At 42.5% G+C, this 18,345-nt stretch overlaps 1 protein-coding gene across 4 annotated transcripts in view; it reads left to right on the top strand.

Moving 5' to 3' along the window:
• The window catches only part of ETV6 (ETS variant transcription factor 6), a 30,489-nt gene extending 20,970 nt beyond the window's left edge, over positions 1-9,519 (top strand). For all 4 annotated transcript variants that reach the window (XM_077267162.1, XM_077267161.1, XM_077267160.1 and 1 more), the window contains exons 3-8: positions 4,681-4,845; positions 5,102-5,236; positions 5,337-5,912; positions 6,093-6,235; positions 6,315-6,415; positions 8,686-9,519. In XM_077267162.1, coding sequence (XP_077123277.1) covers positions 4,681-4,845; positions 5,102-5,236; positions 5,337-5,912; positions 6,093-6,235; positions 6,315-6,415; positions 8,686-8,794 — 1,229 coding nt within the window. In that variant the 3' untranslated portion in view covers positions 8,795-9,519. The remainder of the gene's footprint in view (positions 1-4,680; positions 4,846-5,101; positions 5,237-5,336; positions 5,913-6,092; positions 6,236-6,314; positions 6,416-8,685) is intronic.
• The last annotated feature ends 8,826 nt before the right edge of the window (positions 9,520-18,345 follow it).

Genomic DNA, 18,345 nt, shown 5'->3' with positions numbered 1-18,345 from the left:
AGGTTTCCTGCATCCAACTTCTTGGATGGGACCCGTGTTTCCTAATGGCGGATGACGAATGAGCTTCACCTCCAGGGACCCCTGTGAACCCTGCGGCAGCTTAACCCCTTCAGTCATGTCCGAGGCTGAGTCTGAGTGAATACTTGTCACAGCTGAGGGTCTGTTACAGCTGCATCCAGTCTACACAATTTTGTGGCAGTCGTTCTGAGGGTTTGTTACCACGAACAACCCCCGGTTCCTAAAAAGTTCGACCACTGAGAAAGTCGTAAAGAAAACAAAACTGGAATTACTTGGAAATCTCCTACATAGTCTATCACACAGATCAGAAGGTGAACATTGGACATTTCTTCACTTTATTTGAAAAAAAAATGATTTCATTTAGAAATAAATGTCAGTGGCGCAGAATTGTCAGGACGGGGTCAACAAAAGGATCGACAGTTAAGTATTAATTAAAAACATTCGGAGGATCAATTATCATCTAAGTCACATGACTGTGTATAAGCAGCAAAGGTGGTCAGAGGTCACCAAACCGCGGCTAAAAATGGTGTAAAAATGTCAGAAAAATGTTCCTCAATATAAAATTGCAAAGACTTTGATTATTCACCAGTTATAGTACATAATATCATCAGACATTCTGGGAAATTCCATGTGTATAAGGAACAAGGGAACGCGGCCACAGTCAGTATTGGATGCTCGTGATTTCCATGCCCTCAGGTGGCACTGCTGTTGTGAATTCTGCTCTTGGGCTCCCTCCGGTGGTTATAAGTGGTAGCGCTGCTGTCTCTGGATCGCAGCATTCATCAGGTGTGTCCACTTTTTGCAATTCTGACTGGGCTATTTAGTCTTGCTTGACCCTTTAGTCAGTGCCAGTTGTCCATTGTTCCTGGAGGATTCACATCCCTGCCTGGTCTCTCCTGCTTTGCAGTTCATTTCAACAAAGATAAGTTCTGGCCTTTATTTTTGCAGTCCACATGCTGTGGGCCTTATTGTTCAGTTCTTTTCCATGTTTTTTGTCTTGTCCAGCTTGGTCTGTATAAGGATTTGTTTAGCCAAGCTGGTATCTCTGGAGATGCAGATATACCCTCCATGCCTTTAGTTAGATGTGGAGTTTTTGTATTCTCTGTGGTGGATATTTTCTAGTGTTTTAATACTGACCGCATAGTACTCTGTCCTATCCTTTCTGTTTAGCTAGAAGTGGCCTCCTTTGCTAAATTCTGATTTCAGTCTGTGTATGTTTTTTCCCTCTCCTCTCACAGTCAATATTTGTGGGGGGCTGTCTATCCTTTGGGAATTTTCTCTGAGACAAGATAGTTTTCCCTTTTCTATCTCTAGGGGTAATTAGTCCTCCGGCTGTGTCGAGATGTCTAGGGAGTGATAGGTACATTCCACGGCTACTTCTAGTTGCGGTGTTAAGTTCAGGGTCTGCGGTCAGTACAGGTACCACCTTCTCCAGAGTACGTCTCATGCTGCTCCTAGGCCACCAGATCATAACACACTGCGCTATGTACAGGCAGGAATCTCTGCACGAGCTAAAGAATAATCCAGAAATCAGTCTGTGATCAGTCTCTGTACAAATACAAATGCAAGTGAAAGCTAAAGAAGTCCTATATCCACACAATCCGGAAACGCTGCCGTCTTCCCTGGGCCGCAGCCTCTGGATGGGGGCAAAATGGAAAATTCTTCATGGAAACCTCAGAAACCGTATCCTCCGGACTCAGGAGAAGAGGGACCATGCAACTTGTTATGGAGGAGAGGGACCATCCAGCTTGTTATGGAGGAAAGGGACCATCCAGCTTGTTATCCAGGAGAGGGACCATGCAGCTTGTTATTGAGGAGAGGGACCATGCAGCTTGTTATGGAGGAAAGGGACCATCCAGCTTGTTATGGAGGAGAGGGACCATGCAGCTTGTTATGGAGGAAAGGGATCATCCAGCTTGTTATGGAGGAAAGGGACCATCCAGCTTGTTATAGAGGAAAGGGACCATCCAGCTTGTTATCCAGGAGAGGGACCATGCAGCTTGTTATCCAGGAGAGGGACCATGCAGCTTGTTATGGAGGAAAGGGACCATGCAGCTTGTTATGGAGGAAAGGGACCATGCAGCTTGTTATCCAGGAGAGGGACCATGCAGCTTGTTATCCAGGAGAGGGACCATGCAGCTTGTTATGATGGAGAGGGACCATGCAGCTTGTTATGAAGGAGAGGGACCATCCAGCTTGTTATGAAGGAGAGGGACCATGCAGCTTGTTATGGAGGAGAGGGACCATGCAGCTTGTTATGGAGGAGAGGGACCATGCAGCTTGTTATGGAGGAGAGGGACCATGCAGCTTATTATGGAGGAGAGGGACCATGCAGCTTGTTATGGAGGAGAGGGACCATGCAGCTTGTTATGGAGGAGAGGGACCATGCAGCTTATTATGGAGGAGAGGGACCATGCAGCTTGTTATGGAGGAGAGGGACCATGCAGCTTATTATGGAGGAGAGGGACCATGCAGCTTGTTATGGAGGAGAGGGACCATGCAGCTTATTATGGAGGAGAGGGACCATGCAGCTTATTATGGAGGAGAGGGACCATGCAGCTTGTTATGGAGGAGAGGGACCATGCAGCTTGTTATGGAGGAGAGGGACCATGCAGCTTGTTATGGAGGAGAGGGACCATGCAGCTTGTTATGGAGGAGAGGGACCATGCAGCTTGTTATGGTGGAGAGGGACCATGCAGCGTTCTATGGAGGAGAGGAACCATCCAGCTTGTTATGGAGGAGAGGGACCATCCAGCTTGTTATGGAGGAGAGGGACCATGCAGGTTGTTATGTAGAAAAGTTATCAGTTGTTACAGTTGTGGTTTTTAATTTTCTTCATTTTATCGTGACGGGCCGGCGTCCAGCCTCCTACGATAATTAGGCTTTATTTCAATTAGGAAAAGTGCTGCTAATTTTTAAGTCTAACTGGAACTAGGATGGTGAGGCTGATTTTGCTGTAGGAAAAAAGTTCCAAAGTCGTCAGCTGCTTCATTCAAAGTGGGCAGAAGGTGGTGAAAGTGTCAGGGTTATTGTAACATATCTGACTTCATTTCTGGTGCAGGAGACCTGACGGCTTTATTCCCAGTGTTCAGAGCCGGTCTTCATAAATTCAGACTTTTGCTTAATGTTTTTACCATTTTCCAGATCCCTGATTGCCGTCAGTGCACAGAAACCTGATTATTTTTTTTTCTTTACATTTTTGGCCTAAAACTTTAATCTGAGATTCCGTTGTTGTTCCTCCGCCGCTCACTGCTGCTGTCATCTACTGCCGTCCGTCCACCTGAAGTTTGGAGTTGGTTGTGATTTCCACAGTGACATCCGCTCTGCCCTGGGTCTGATAATGACCGTCGGGACTTGTATGTTTTGACCGCAGAAATTTCCTTCCCAAATACAAGAGGGCGAACATCAGGGTGGATGATGGGGACGGGGGGATTAAAATATTTAAATGCACCAGTTCTATTTAAGAATACAGATCTTTCCAATTTTTGTACTTCTTTCAAATTTTTACTTTATTTTTTTTCTTTTTACAATTGCTACCATATTTTTTTGGATCTTGCCCAGTCATCTAGTGGTCATGCGCCCCCTCTGTGCCCTGTAGTGGTCATGACTCATGTGTCCTCTCGGTGCCTTTTAATGTTCATGTGTTCCCTCTGTGCCATCTTGTGATAATTTGTCCCCTTCACTGCCATCTTGTGGCCATGGTTCTCTCTAGTGGTCATATGTCCCTTCTGTGCCCTCTAGTAGTCATGTGTCCCCTCAGTGCCCTCCATTGGTTGTGTCCCCTCGGTGCCCTCTAGTGGTCATATGTCCCTTCTGTGGCCTGTAGTAGTCATGTGTCCCCTCGATGCCCTCTAGTGGTCGTGTCCCCTCAGTGCCCTCTAGTAGTCATGTGTCCCCTCGGTGCCCTCTGCGGTCATGTGTCCCTTCGGTGCCCTCTAGTGGTCATGTGTCCCCTTGCCGCCCTCTAGTGGTCATGTGTCCCCTCGGTGCCCTCTAGTGGTCATGTGTGCCCTCTAGTGGTCATGTGTGCCCTCTAGTGGTCATGTGTGCCCTCTAGTGGTCATGTGTGCCCTCTAGTGGTCATGTGTGCCCTCTAGTGGTCATGTGTGCCCTCTAGTGGTCATGTGTGCCCTCTAGTGGTCATGTGTGCCCTCTAGTGGTCATGTGTGCCCTCTAGTGGTCATGTGTGCCCTCTAGTGGTCATGTGTGCCCTCTAGTGGTCATGTGTGCCCTTGGTTCTCTCTAGTGGTCATGTGTCCCCTTGGTGCCCTCTAGTGGTCATGTGTTCCCTTGGTTCCCTCTAGTGGTCATGTGATCCCTTGGTTCTCTCTAGTGGTCATGTGTCCCCTCGGTGCTCTCTAGTGGTCATGTGTCTCCTCGGTGCCCTCTAGTGGTCATGTGTCCCCTTGGTTCTCTCTAGTAGTCATGTGTTCCCTTGGTTCTCTCTAGTGGTCATGTGTCCCCTCGGTGCTCTCTAGTGGTCATGTGTCCCCTTGGTTCTCTAGTGGTCATGTGTCCCCTTGGTTCTCTAGTGGTCATGTGTCCCCTCGGTGCCCTCTACTGGCCATGGGTCCCCTTGCCGCCATCTAGTGGTCATGTGACTATGATGAACCAATGTGCAGTATCTGGGACGCTGTAATAGCGCTGCTCTCTCTTCTCCAGGTCTACCGCCATCTTACTGGTCCCGGGAGGACGTGTCTCAGTGGCTGCGCTGGGCTGAAGGCGAATTCTCTCTGCATCCCATAGAGAGTAATACATTCGAGATGAACGGTAAAGCCCTCCTGCTCCTCACCAAGGAGGACTTCCGCTACCGCTGCCCCCACTCAGGTGAGTGGACGTTTATCCTAAAGGTTAAAAAGGGGGAGCACACCCTGCCAGCGTGGACATCCCCAGCTCTCTTAGACTCTGGAAAGCAGGAAAGCTGGCATATGTGAGCTGTAATGATGGCAGTATTCGTGGTCACCCAGCTTTTCCAGAAGCGAGCACGATGCAGGGCCCTGTATTTACTGTAGGTTTCCTTTTGGGCAGTGGCGCCCTCTAGAGGTGTCGGGCAGAACTGCTCCAACGCATTTCTGTTCCTCAGGTGACGTCTTGTACGAGGTTCTGCAGCACATCCTGCGACAGAGGAAACCCCGGCCGCTGCCCCCGTCTGTGTTTCACACTGGAAATTCTCTCCACAGTCACCCCGATATCATTCTCCCCCAGAACCACCATGACGGTAAGTGCAGTTCTAGCTTTCCGTTCATGAACCAGGAGGCTCAGGATGAGTAGAGTCATTTTTTATTGATTTTTGACTTTTTTTCTTCTTTTTACTTCAGATCAAATTCATCACCGACCTCCCCCCAGAACGCCCTCTGACATCCACCCGCAGAACACCCCCACAATAGAGCTGCGCCACCGATCCTTCTCACCCCTCACTTCCAACCATCACCCGTCTCCGGATCCTGAGCCTCGCCCGCTGCGCTCGCCACTCGACAGCAGCCTCCGCCGCCCGTCCCCCGCCGATCGCCTCCACCGACTGCAAAGTGAAAGCAACCACCACAATCAGGACGCCTACCCGCTGTCTGTGTCTCCAGCCGAAACCAACCACTGCCCCAACGATACCCTGCCCAAAGCCAGCAGCCCGCGGCAGGAGAACCCGCGGCAGGAGAACCCGCGGCAGGAGAACCCGCGAGTCATCCAGCTCATGCCCAGCCCCATCATGCACCCGCTGCTGCTCAACACGCGGCATCCCGTGGAATTCAAGCAGCCGAGGTTGGGAGCCGACGACGGGCAGCAGCGCGAGACCAAACCCATGAACTTATCTCACCGCGAGGAGATGGCGTACATGAACCACGTCATGGTGTCCATCTCGCCCCCCGAGGAGCAAACCATGCCCATGGGGAGGATAGCGGGTGAGATGGCGGCATCTATATACACACTTACGGGGCTACAGTGATAAACTGTCCTGTCATCATCCATAGTGACTGGCATAAAGGGGTTACGTGGCCGCTCGGCCATGTGTGGGGTGCACGCTGGGTATAGATGACCCCACTATAAGGGGCACATCTGATTCGGTATTTCTCGCCCTCCAGACTGCCGGCTGCTCTGGGATTACGTGTATCAGCTCCTGTCCGACATCCGATACGAGAACTTCATCCGCTGGGAAGATAAGGAGTCGATGGTCTTCCGAATCATGGACCCCAATGGCTTGGCGCGACTCTGGGGCAACCACAAAGTGAGTCTCTCATATCTTCTCCTGCCGAATTCTCACATCCCCCTCCACGCACTAATTCTTCTATCACCTCCATATACAGAACAGAACGAACATGACCTACGAGAAGATGTCACGTGCGCTCCGCCATTACTACAAGCTCAACATCATCCGCAAGGAACCCGGACAAAGACTACTCTTCAGGTAACGATGAGGGTGACCGTGCAGAGGTACAAAGGCCCAAGTACAGGTACAGGGGCGTCAGACATCAGGGTAATATACGGTCTGCAATCAGCGAGACACATATGGCGGTTATTAATTGTAGTGGATTACTGTGATATATACCCCATATATAAGAATAAAACCACTATAATACTGCCCCTATGTACAAGAATATAACTACTATAATACTGCCCCTATGTACAAGATTATAACTACTATAATACTGCTCCTATGTACAAGAATATAACTACTATAATACTTCTCCTATATACAAGAATATAACTACTATAATACTGCTCCTATGTACAAGAATATAACTACTATAATACTGCCCCTATGTATAAGAATATAACTAATATAATACTGCTCCTATGTATAAGAATATAACTACTATAATACTGCCCCTATGTACAAGAATATAACTACTATAATACTGCCCCCTATGAACAAGAATATAACTACTATAATACTGCCCCTATATACAAGAATATAACTACTATAATACTGCTCCTATGTACAAGAATATAACTACTATAATACTGCCCCTATGTACAAGAATATAACTACTATAATACTGCTCCTATGTACAAGAATATAACTACTATAATACTGCTCCTATGTACAAGAATATAACTACTATAATACTGCTCCTATGTACAAGAATATAACTACTATAATACTGCCCATATGTACAAGAATATAACTACTATAATACTGCCCCCTATGTACAAGAATATAACTACTATAATACTGCCCCCTATGTACAAGAATATAACTACTATAATACTGCCCCTATGTACAAGAATATAACTACTATAATACTGCCCCTATGTATAAGAATATAACTACTATAATGCTGCCCCTATGTACAAGAATATAACTACTATAATACTGCTCCTATATACAAGAATATAACTACTATAATACTGCCCCTATGTATAAGAATATAACTAATACTGCCCCTATGTACAAGAATATAACTACTATAATACTGCCCCTATGTACAAGAATATAACTACTATAATACTGCCCCTATACACAAGAATATAACTACTATAATACTGCCCCTATACACAAGAATATAACTACTATAATACTGCCCCTATGTACAAGAATATAACTACTATAATACTGCTCCTATGTACAAGAATATAACTACTATAATACTGCCCCTATGTACAAGAATATAACTACTATAATACTGCTCCTATGTACAAGAATATAACTACTATAATACTGCTCCTATGTACAAGAATATAACTACTATAATACTGCTCCTATGTACAAGAATATAACTACTATAATACTGCTCCTATATACAAGAATATAACTACTATAATACTGCCCCTATGTACAAGAATATAACTACTATAATACTGCCCCTATGTACAAGAATATAACTGCTATAATACTGCTCCTATATACAAGAATATAACTACTATAATACTGCACCCTATGTATAAGAATATAACTACTATAATACTGCTCCTATGTACAAGAATATAACTACTATAATACTGCTCCTATGTACAAGAATATAACTACTATAATACTGCCCCTATGTATAAGAATATAACTACTATAATACTGCCCCTATGTACAAGAATATAACTACTATAATACTACCACTATGTACAGGAATATAACTACTATAATACTGCTCCTATGTACAAGAATATAACTACTATAATACTGCTCCTATGTACAAGAATATAACTACTATAATACTGCTCCTATGTATAAGAATATAACTACTATAATACTGCCCCTATGTACAAGAATATAACTACTATAATACTACCACTATGTACAGGAATATAACTACTATAATACTGCTCCTATGTACAAGAATATAACTACTATAATACTGCTCCTATGTACAAGAATATAACTACTATAATACTGCCCCTATGTACAAGAATATAACTACTATAATACTGCTCCCGTGTATGAGAATATAACTACTATAATACTGCTCCTCTGTACTATAATACTGCTATAATACTGCCCCCTATGTACTACAATACTACTATAATACTGCCCCCTATGTACTACAATACTACTATAATACTGCCCCTATGTACTATAATACTACTATAATACTGCCCCCTATATACTACAATACTACTATAATACTGCCCCCTATGTACTATAATACTGCTATAATACTGCCCCTATGTACTATAATAGTGCTATAATGCTGCGTTGTATCCTTCTACATCATCTGTGTATAATCTTCTCCTCATTCTTAGGTTCATGAAGACGCCGGAGGAGATAATGAGCGGCAGTAGGACGGACCGCCTGGAACATCTGGAGTCTCAGGAGCTGGATGAGCAGATGTTTCAGGAGGACGATTGCTGAGCTGAGCTCTCGCGGTTTCTGCGGGTTGCGATGTGTTTGGCTCGGGTATCGCATGGACTGGAGTCGTGTCTTCTTGCGGCAGGCGCTGGACCCGGCACTTTGCCCGCACCTCTTATCATGGACGTTCATTTTTAACGATGGGAGCGATTTGGCGTAATACGGCCGTGTACCGGTACTGTGCGGTGGCATTGTGTGCGGCGCCTTCGCCAAGACTAGTGAATGATTTTTTATGTTGTTTATTAATGCAGGACTCGTCTTTTTAGAAGTATTTGCACTGGAGAAAGACGCCGCGGACGGTGCACTGTGACGGGGACTCTCACCGTCCTCGCGGCTCTGGGACAAAACTTTCTTCAATCTTTTGTAAAATTTGTAAATTGCACTAATGACATTTTATCTACGCTCGGGTTTTACGTCACTCTCTGTACTGATGATGTCACTGGATGATGACATCATCCCTCCACGTCCGCACACGCAGCATTACTTCCTGTTTACACTCGGTCACTTCCTGTCAGCAGTTTGGTCTCCAATGGCGTTTGTTAAAGCATCAGAAGTGCGGGTGGATGATTGGCAATGAAGGGGTTTATTTTTTTTTATTTTTGTTGTTTTCTATATTTTTTAATTTTCTTTGATTTTTTTTTTTTTTTTTTTTAAGCAGTTGATTTGTGGTTTATAGAAAAATATGAGACCTGATTCCTGGGGCCACTAAATCAAAAGTGCAAAATCCACCATTGTGTGAGTGTGGTTTGTGACATCACCTATCCATCACCGGGGATCAGCGGTGACATCACTGAGAATGTCTCCTATCCATCACCAGAGATCAGCGGTGACATCACTGAGAATGTCTCCTATCCATCACCAGAGATCAGCGGTGACATCACTGAGAATGCCTCCTATCCATCACTAGAGATCAGCGGTGACATCACTGAGAATGTCTCCTATCCATCACCAGAGATCAGAGGTGACATCACTGAGAATGCCTCCTATCCATCACCAGAGATCAGCGGTGACATCACTGAGAATGTCTCCTATCCATCACCAGAGATCAGAGGTGACATCACTGAGAATGTCTCCTATCCATCACCAGAGATCAGAGGTGACATCACTGAGAATGCCTCCTATCCATCACCAGAGATCAGCGGTGACATCACTGAGAATGCCTCCTATCCATCACCAGAGATCAGCGGTGACATCACTGAGAATGTCTCCTATCAATCACCAGAGATCAGCGGTGACATCACTGAGAATGCCTCCTATCCATCACCAGAGATCAGCGGTGACCTCACTGAGAATGTCTCCTATCCATCACCAGAGATCAGCGGTGACATCACTGAGAATGCCTCCTATCCATCACCAGAGATCAGCGGTGACATCACTGAGAATGCCTCCTATCCATCACCAGAGATCAGCGGTGACATCACTGAGAATACCTCCTATCCATCACCAGAGATCAGCGGTGACCTCACTGAGAATGCCTCCTATCCATCACCAGAGATCAGCGGTGACATCACTGAGAATGCCTCCTATCCATCACCAGAGATCAGAGGTGACATCACTGAGAATGCCTCCTATCCATCACCAGAGATCAGCGGTGACATCACTGAGAATGCCTCCTATCCATCACCAGAGATCAGCGGTGACATCACTGAGAATGCCTCCTATCCATCACCAGAGATCAGAGGTGACATCACTGAGAATGTCTCCTATCCATCACCAGAGATCAGAGGTGACATCACTGAGAATGCCTCCTATCCATCACCAGAGATCAGCGGTGACATCACTGAGAATGCCTCCTATCCATCACCAGAGATCAGCGGTGACCTCACTGAGAATGCCTCCTATCCATCACCAGAGATCAGCGGTGACCTCACTGAGAATGTCTCCTATCCATCACCAGAGATCAGCGGTGACCTCACTGAGAATGTCTCCTATCCATCACCAGAGATCAGCGGTGACATCACTGAGAATGCCTCCTATCCATCACCAGAGATCAGCGGTGACCTCACTGAGAATGTCTCCTATCCATCACCAGAGATCAGCGGTGACCTCACTGAGAATGTCTCCTATCCATCACCAGAGATCAGCGGTGACATCACTGAGAAGTAATATCCCGCAATGTGACACTTCACTATTACTCTGTACAGCCACAATTGAGGAGAAGATTACCATATGAATGCACTAATACTATAGTGAGGCACAGGGAGACCCTAGTACTATATAGAGCCACGGGGCGCCATATTACTGTATGGAGGTACAGAGGGTGCACGCTTATTGTATGTGGGCACTTAATATATAGAAGCACATAATGGGCAATATTACTATATGGAAGCATAATAGGGGCACCATTACTAAATTGTGCAAGATGGGGGCATTATTTTTTTATGGAGTAAAAAATGCACTCATTGTGCCTCCATATAGTAATCATGTCCCCAATTGTGCCACCATATAATAGTAATAATAGTTTACTATATGGGGGCACTGTTACTGAGTGAGGCAGCAGTATGGCAATTATTAATATGTAGGTCACAATGGTGGTTACATCTCAGTGTGATTTGTGTAGTTGTGAGGAATCATGGGCAGGATATTAGTCACATGTATAATTAGTACATTGCTTGTGTATCTTACGGTACATGTATTTTATTACTGAATAAATTAATTTCTGTTAACTCTGGCATGCGATCCCCCAAAATTGTATTAACCAGCAGAGGGAAAGCGGACAGCTGGAGGCAGATGTTTATAGCCTGGGAAGGGGGTAATATCAATGGAGCTTCCCAGGCTATTAATATCAGCTGATAGCTGTATACTGGCTATTAAAATGGGGACCCCCCTAAAAAAAAAGATGTAGGGTCCTCCTATAATTAATAACCAGCAAAGGCTAGGCAGACGGCTGCAGGCTGATATTAATAGCCTAGGAAGGGGGCAAGGATATAGGACCCCTCCTAGACTAAAAACCATCAGCTCTCAGCCGCCCCAGACTAGGCACAAATCTGGCACTTGGCTTTGCTCTTACCACTTGCCCTGTTGTGGTGGCAAGTGGGGTGATAGTTTGGGGGGATGATGTCACCTTTGTATTGTCAGGTGACATCAAGCCCAGAGGTAAGTAATGGAGAGAGGTCTATAAGACGTCCCCATTAGTAACCCCATGGTCATATATAAAACCACACCCCTATAATAAAGTCCTTTAATTTATAGAATGACACAGACTCCTTTTAATGAATCTAAATTAAACCTTACTTCCGCCATCACTCAGTCCACTGAAGCCAATGTCTCCTGTAACAGAATGAAAATAATAATCAACAATATTCCTCACCTATCCCCGACGTGAAGACAATAATCCATGTGTCCCATGATGGGTCTAGCTCTGCTACATCTAGATGGCAGGCTGCATTGTTGCATGATGCAACTATACAGCCTACCATCCTGCAGGGCACTGAGGTATGCGTGCTTGCTCGGCGCTTCACGGTGAACTCCTTTCAACTGACGAACGTCACCACGAGCATGAGAAAGTTCACACGCCAATGAACTCCGTTCAACTCATGTCAGCGCAAGCGCCGTTACAACTATTCCCACCGCGCTCGCGCTGACGTGAGTTGAATTGAGTTCATTGGCTGTGAAGTCTCAGGAGCTTTCTGGTGGCACCACGAGCGCAACAACAGCTCAGTGATGTGAAAGGAGTTCACCACAAGACACTGCTCTGAGCAAGCACGTACAGCTCTGTCTCTGCTGTCAGGGGTCAACTTTTCAGACTCCATTACTGCACCCCAAAGAATTGGATCAGGGGGCATCACCACCTTTGTAGCCCTCTATGATTATGAGTCTCGGACAGAAACAGACTTATCTTTCAAGAAGGGGGACAGATTACAAATTGCCATTTTGCGATACCCATAGCATCTCCATTTTTTGTGATCTCGGGTCGGGTGAGGGCTTATTTTTTGCGTGCCGAGCTGACGTTTTTATTGATACCATATTGGTGCAGATACGATCTTTTGATCATCCGTTATTGCATTTTAATGCAATGTTGTGGCGATCAAAAAAATTTAATTCTGGCGTTTTTAATTTTCTCGCTACGCCGTTTAGCGATCAGGTTAATCCTTTTTTTTTATTGATAGATCGGGCGATTCTGAATTCGGCGATACACATATCACATATACAGTATTATAGTAGTTATACTCTTGTACATAGGCGCAGTATTATAGTAGTTATATTCCTGTACATAGCTGCAGTATTATAGTAGTTATACTCTTGTACATAGGGGCAGTATTATAGTAGTTATATTCCTGTATATAGGAGCAGTATTATAGTAGTTATATTCTTGTACATAGGAGCAGTATTATAGTAGTTATATTCTTGTACATAGGGGCAGTATTATAGTAGTTATACTCTTGTACATAGGCGCAGTATTATAGTAGTTATATTCCTGTACATAGCTGCAGTATTATAGTAGTTATACTCTTGTACATAGGGGCAGTATTATAGTAGTTATATTCCTGTATATAGGAGCAGTATTATAGTAGTTATATTCTTGTACATAGGAGCAGTATTATAGTAGTTATATTCTTGTACATAGGGGCAGTATTATAGTAGTTATATTCTTGTACATAGGAGCAGTATTATAGTAGTTATATTCTTGTACATAGGAGCAGTATTATAGTAGTTATACTCTTGTACATAGGCGCAGTATTATAGTAGTTATACTCTTGTACATAGGCGCAGTATTATAGTAGTTATATTCCTGTACATAGCTGCAGTATTATAGTAGTTATACTCTTGTACATAGGGGCAGTATTATAGTAGTTATATTCCTGTATATAGGAGCAGTATTATAGTAGTTATATTCTTGTACATAGGAGCAGTATTATAGTAGTTATATTCTTGTACATAGGGGCAGTATTATAGTAGTTATATTCTTGTACATAGGAGCAGTATTATAGTAGTTATATTCTTGTACATAGGAGCAGTATTATAGTAGTTATATTCTTGTACATAGGAGCAGTATTATAGTAGTTATACTCTTGTACATAGGAGCAGTATTATAGCAGTTATATTCTTGTACATAGGGGGCAGTATTATAGTAGTTATATTCTTGTACATAGGGGGCAGTATTATAGTAGTTATATTCTTGTACATAGGAGTAGTATTATAGTAGTTATATTCTTGTACACAGGGGCAGTATTATAGTAGTTATACTCTTGTACATAGGAGCAGTATTATAGTAGTTATACTCTTGTACATAGGAGCAGTATTATAGCAGTTATATTCTTGTACATAGGAGCAGTATTATAGCAGTTATATTCTTGTACATAGGAGCAGTATTATAGTAGTTATATTCTTGTACACAGGGGCAGTATTATAGTAGTTATACTCTTGTACATAGGAGCAGTATTATAGTAGTTATACTCTTGTACATAGGAGCAGTATTATAGTAGTTATATTCTTGTACATAGGAGCAGTATTATAGTAGTTATACTCTTGTACATAGGAGCAGTATTATAGTAGTTATACTCTTGTACATAGGGGCAGTATTATAGTAGTTATACTCTTGTAGATAGGAGCAGTATTATAGCAGTTATATTCTTGTACATAGGGGGCAGTATTATAGTAGTTATATTCTTGTACATAGGAGTAGTATTATAGTAGTTATATTCTTGTACACAGGGGCAGTATTATAGTAGTTATACTCTTGTACATAGGAGCAGTATTATAGTAGTTATACTCTTGTAGATAGGAGCAGTATTATAGCAGTTATATTCTTGTACATAGGGGGCAGTATTATAGTAGTTATATTCTTGTACATAGGAGTAGTATTATAGTAGTTATATTCTTGTACACAGGGGCAGTATTATAGTAGTTATACTCTTGTACATAGGAGCAGTATTATAGTAGTTATACTCTTGTACATAGGAGCAGTATTATAGCAGTTATATTCTTGTACATAGGGGGCAGTATTATAGTAGTTATATTCTTGTACATAGGAGCAGTATTATAGTAGTTATATTCTTGTACATAGGGGCAGTATTATAGTAGTTACATTCTTGTACATAGGAGCAGTATTATAGTAGTTATATTCTTGTACATAGGGGCAGTATTATAGTAGTTATATTATTGTACATAGGAGCAGTATTATAGTAGTTATATTCTTGTACATAGGGGCAGTATTATAGTAGTTATATTCTTGTACATAGGGGCAGTATTATAGTAGTTATATTCTTGTACATAGGAGCAGTATTATAGTAGTTATATTCTTGTACATGGGGGGCAGTATTATAGTAGTTATATTCTTGTACATAGGAGCAGTATTATAGTAGTTATATTCTTGTACATAGGAGCAGTATTATAGTAGTTATATTCTTGTACATAGGAGCAGTATTATAGTAGTTATATTCTTGTACATAGGAGCAGTATTATAGTAGTTATATTCTTGTACACAGGGGCAGTATTATAGTAGTTATACTCTTGTACATAGGAGCAGTATTATAGTAGTTATATTCTTCTACATAGGAGCAGTATTATAGTAGTTATATTCTTGTACATAGGAGCAGTATTATAGTAGTTATATTCTTCTACATAGGAGCAGTATTATAGTAGTTATATTCTTGTACATAGGAGCAGTATTATAGTAGTTATATTCTTGTACATAGGGTCAGTATTATAGTAGTTATATTCTTGTACATAGGGTCAGTATTATAGTAGTTATATTATTGTACATAGGGTCAGTATTATAGTAGTTATATTCTTGTATATAGGGGGCAGTATTATAGTAGTTATATTCTTGTATATAGGGGGCAGTATTATAGTAGTTATATTCTTGTACATAGGGTCAGTATTATAGTAGTTATATTCTTGTACATAGGGTCAGTATTATAGTAGTTATATTATTGTACATAGGGGCAGTATTATAGTAGTTATATTCTTGTACATAGCGCAGTATTATAGTAGTTATATTCTTGTACATAGGAGCAGTATTATAGTAGTTATATTCTTGTACATAGGGGTAGTATTATAGTAGTTATATTCTTGTACATAGGAGCAGTATTATAGTAGTTATATTCTTGTACATAGGGGCAGTATTATAGTAGTTATATTCTTGTACATAGGGGCAGTATTATAGTAGTTATATTCTTGTACATAGGGGCAGTATTATAGTACTTATATTCTTGTACATAGGGGCAGTATTATAGTAGTTATATTCTTGTACATAGGGGCAGTATTATAGTAGTTATATTCTTGTACAGAGGCGCAGTATTATAGTAGTTATATTCTTGTACATAGGAGCAGTATTATAGTAGTTATATTCTTGTACATAGGAGCAGTATTATAGTAGTTATATTCTTGTACATAGGAGCAGTATTATAGTAGTTATATTCTTGTACATAGGAGCAGTATTATAGTAGTTATATTCTTGTACATAGGAGCAGTATTATAGTAGTTATATTCTTGTATATAGGAGCAGTATTATAGTAGTTATATTCTTGTACATAGGGGGCAGTATTATAGTAGTTATATTCTTGTACATAGGGGCAGTATTATAGTAGTTATATTCTTGTACATAGGAGCAGTATTATAGTAGTTATATTCTTGTACATAGGAGCAGTATTATAGTAGTTATATTCTTGTACATAGGGGACAGTATTATAGTAGTTATATTCTTGTATATAGGGGGCAGTATTATAGTAATTATATTCTTGTGCTCCTATATTCTATATATAGAGACAGTAATACTTGTCCTGGGCAGGAGGCAATAGTGGCCGTCAGGGAATGTGGCAAGGAGGACCTTGATGGCCGGATGACAACCGCAGGTGAGAGTGACAACCATGTAATGTTAAAGGATTTGTACTAAGCATCATTATCCCACATCAATAGGATCAAGGATAATTTACTGATATTTTGGGTCCAACTGGTCCCCACTTATCCACAGAACGGGGGTCCATGGAGACCTTGAGTGGTGAAGCGGTTGGGCATGTGCACCTCCGCTCCATTCACAGGTGAGGATAGCACTCCATGCAGACAGAGCTCTGCTGGATCGCTGGGAGTCCAAGTGGTCGAACCCCTACTGATCAATATGTTATCGATCAGAAAAGCCCCTGGAAGTGGATGTGGAGGGGGCACATACTTTTGTACAGGTAGTGTATACTTATAAGCAGCGAGTCGAGAAATAAGAAATCCATTCACTGAATCCAGCATGTACTTCATACATATAACCACAAGGTGGCACCAGATGACCAGAACAAATCATTGATCTTTCTAAAATCCTGAAAAATAATATGCACCTCAGCTGCTGCAGAACCTCGCAATGCATAAACAAAGTACCAGACAACCACATTATGTTTCAAATGTTGCGTACAGTTACGCCATAGGGAACAAGGTTACCCCACTCCATATAAACATGAAAGATCGGAGGAAACAGGAGTATTTAGGGTTAAAAAGTAGTAAGCTTTATTACAAAAACATATAAAGTAATATAAATATATTCCAAAAAAGTAATACTAAAACCGGATGATGTGCCAGATCAATAGCGCCACCTATGCCCCAATAGTATATAATACATAGTGAGAGGTAAAGAGAAAAGTGTGTTCCGAATACAAAATACCTATGTCCAGACCAAGTGGTCAGAATGTGCAAATATGCAGCAGGAACAACACTCACCAAAAGATAGATGGGGACGGTGGCACTAGGTCGCATCCAAGAGCGCCCCAATGTACGTTTCGCTTTTCAGTATACCAGCTTTATCAAGGGGATAGCTCTATACCCCTGCAAGGACCTTTTATATCCCATTGGTGGTGATTGTGGGGCCGGTCACATGTTGTGAACCGGCCAATCACTCCAGGGTAAGCAGCGTGTGCGCACTGTGAGCCGCAGGTCCTGCACCGGCCATCGGCGTCAGGCATAACTGCGCATGCGCAGGAATATTGATTCACTGTGCAGCTGCAGAAAGCCTAGAGACGCCGAGGCCGGGGAAGGAGCGCGCATGCGCACAGCTGGGTAAGATTAACCCACACAGCATTTAACCACCGATACAAAGTATGTACATATAAACGCTTATAATAAAAAACAAAACGTCCATCGTTATTATTCTGTTTGTAGTCATGGAAGCTCCTCTTTTCATCGGATGGTGTATATATCTTAATGGATATAGAAGTGCCTTTGTATCAGGCGCATATGTTGGAGACTTTGGGGTCCAAGTGGAGGCACGTGAGGATGTGTCTGGGATATGTTGATCCATGCATAAATCCATAAAAACTAAAGAAATAGTGAAAAAGAAGGAGTTAAAAACATAAAGAGCAATAAACGGATCCGATTGTATGATCCAGGAGGTGCAAAATGATGTGAAAAAGGGGGGAGAACAAATGAGCCCCAGAATACGGTCACTATATTCTAAAAAAGACGAAAAGCTTAGTGCCTCATTAAACCCATTAGGCACCATAGTATTGAGGCAAACTATCCAGTTCGCCTCACGTTGGGCTAAGAATTTTTTGTAATTTCCATCCCTCACCCCAAGGTGAAGACTCTCGATCCCCCTGACCCGAAGAGACCCCGCGTCACAATTGTGAAAAGTC

This window comes from Ranitomeya variabilis, chromosome 5, assembly GCF_051348905.1.
Source record: "Ranitomeya variabilis isolate aRanVar5 chromosome 5, aRanVar5.hap1, whole genome shotgun sequence".
Lineage (NCBI taxonomy): Eukaryota > Metazoa > Chordata > Amphibia > Anura > Dendrobatidae > Ranitomeya > Ranitomeya variabilis.
The sequence above is the reverse complement of the archived record's forward strand: the minus strand, read 5'-3'. Positions and strand labels throughout refer to the sequence as shown.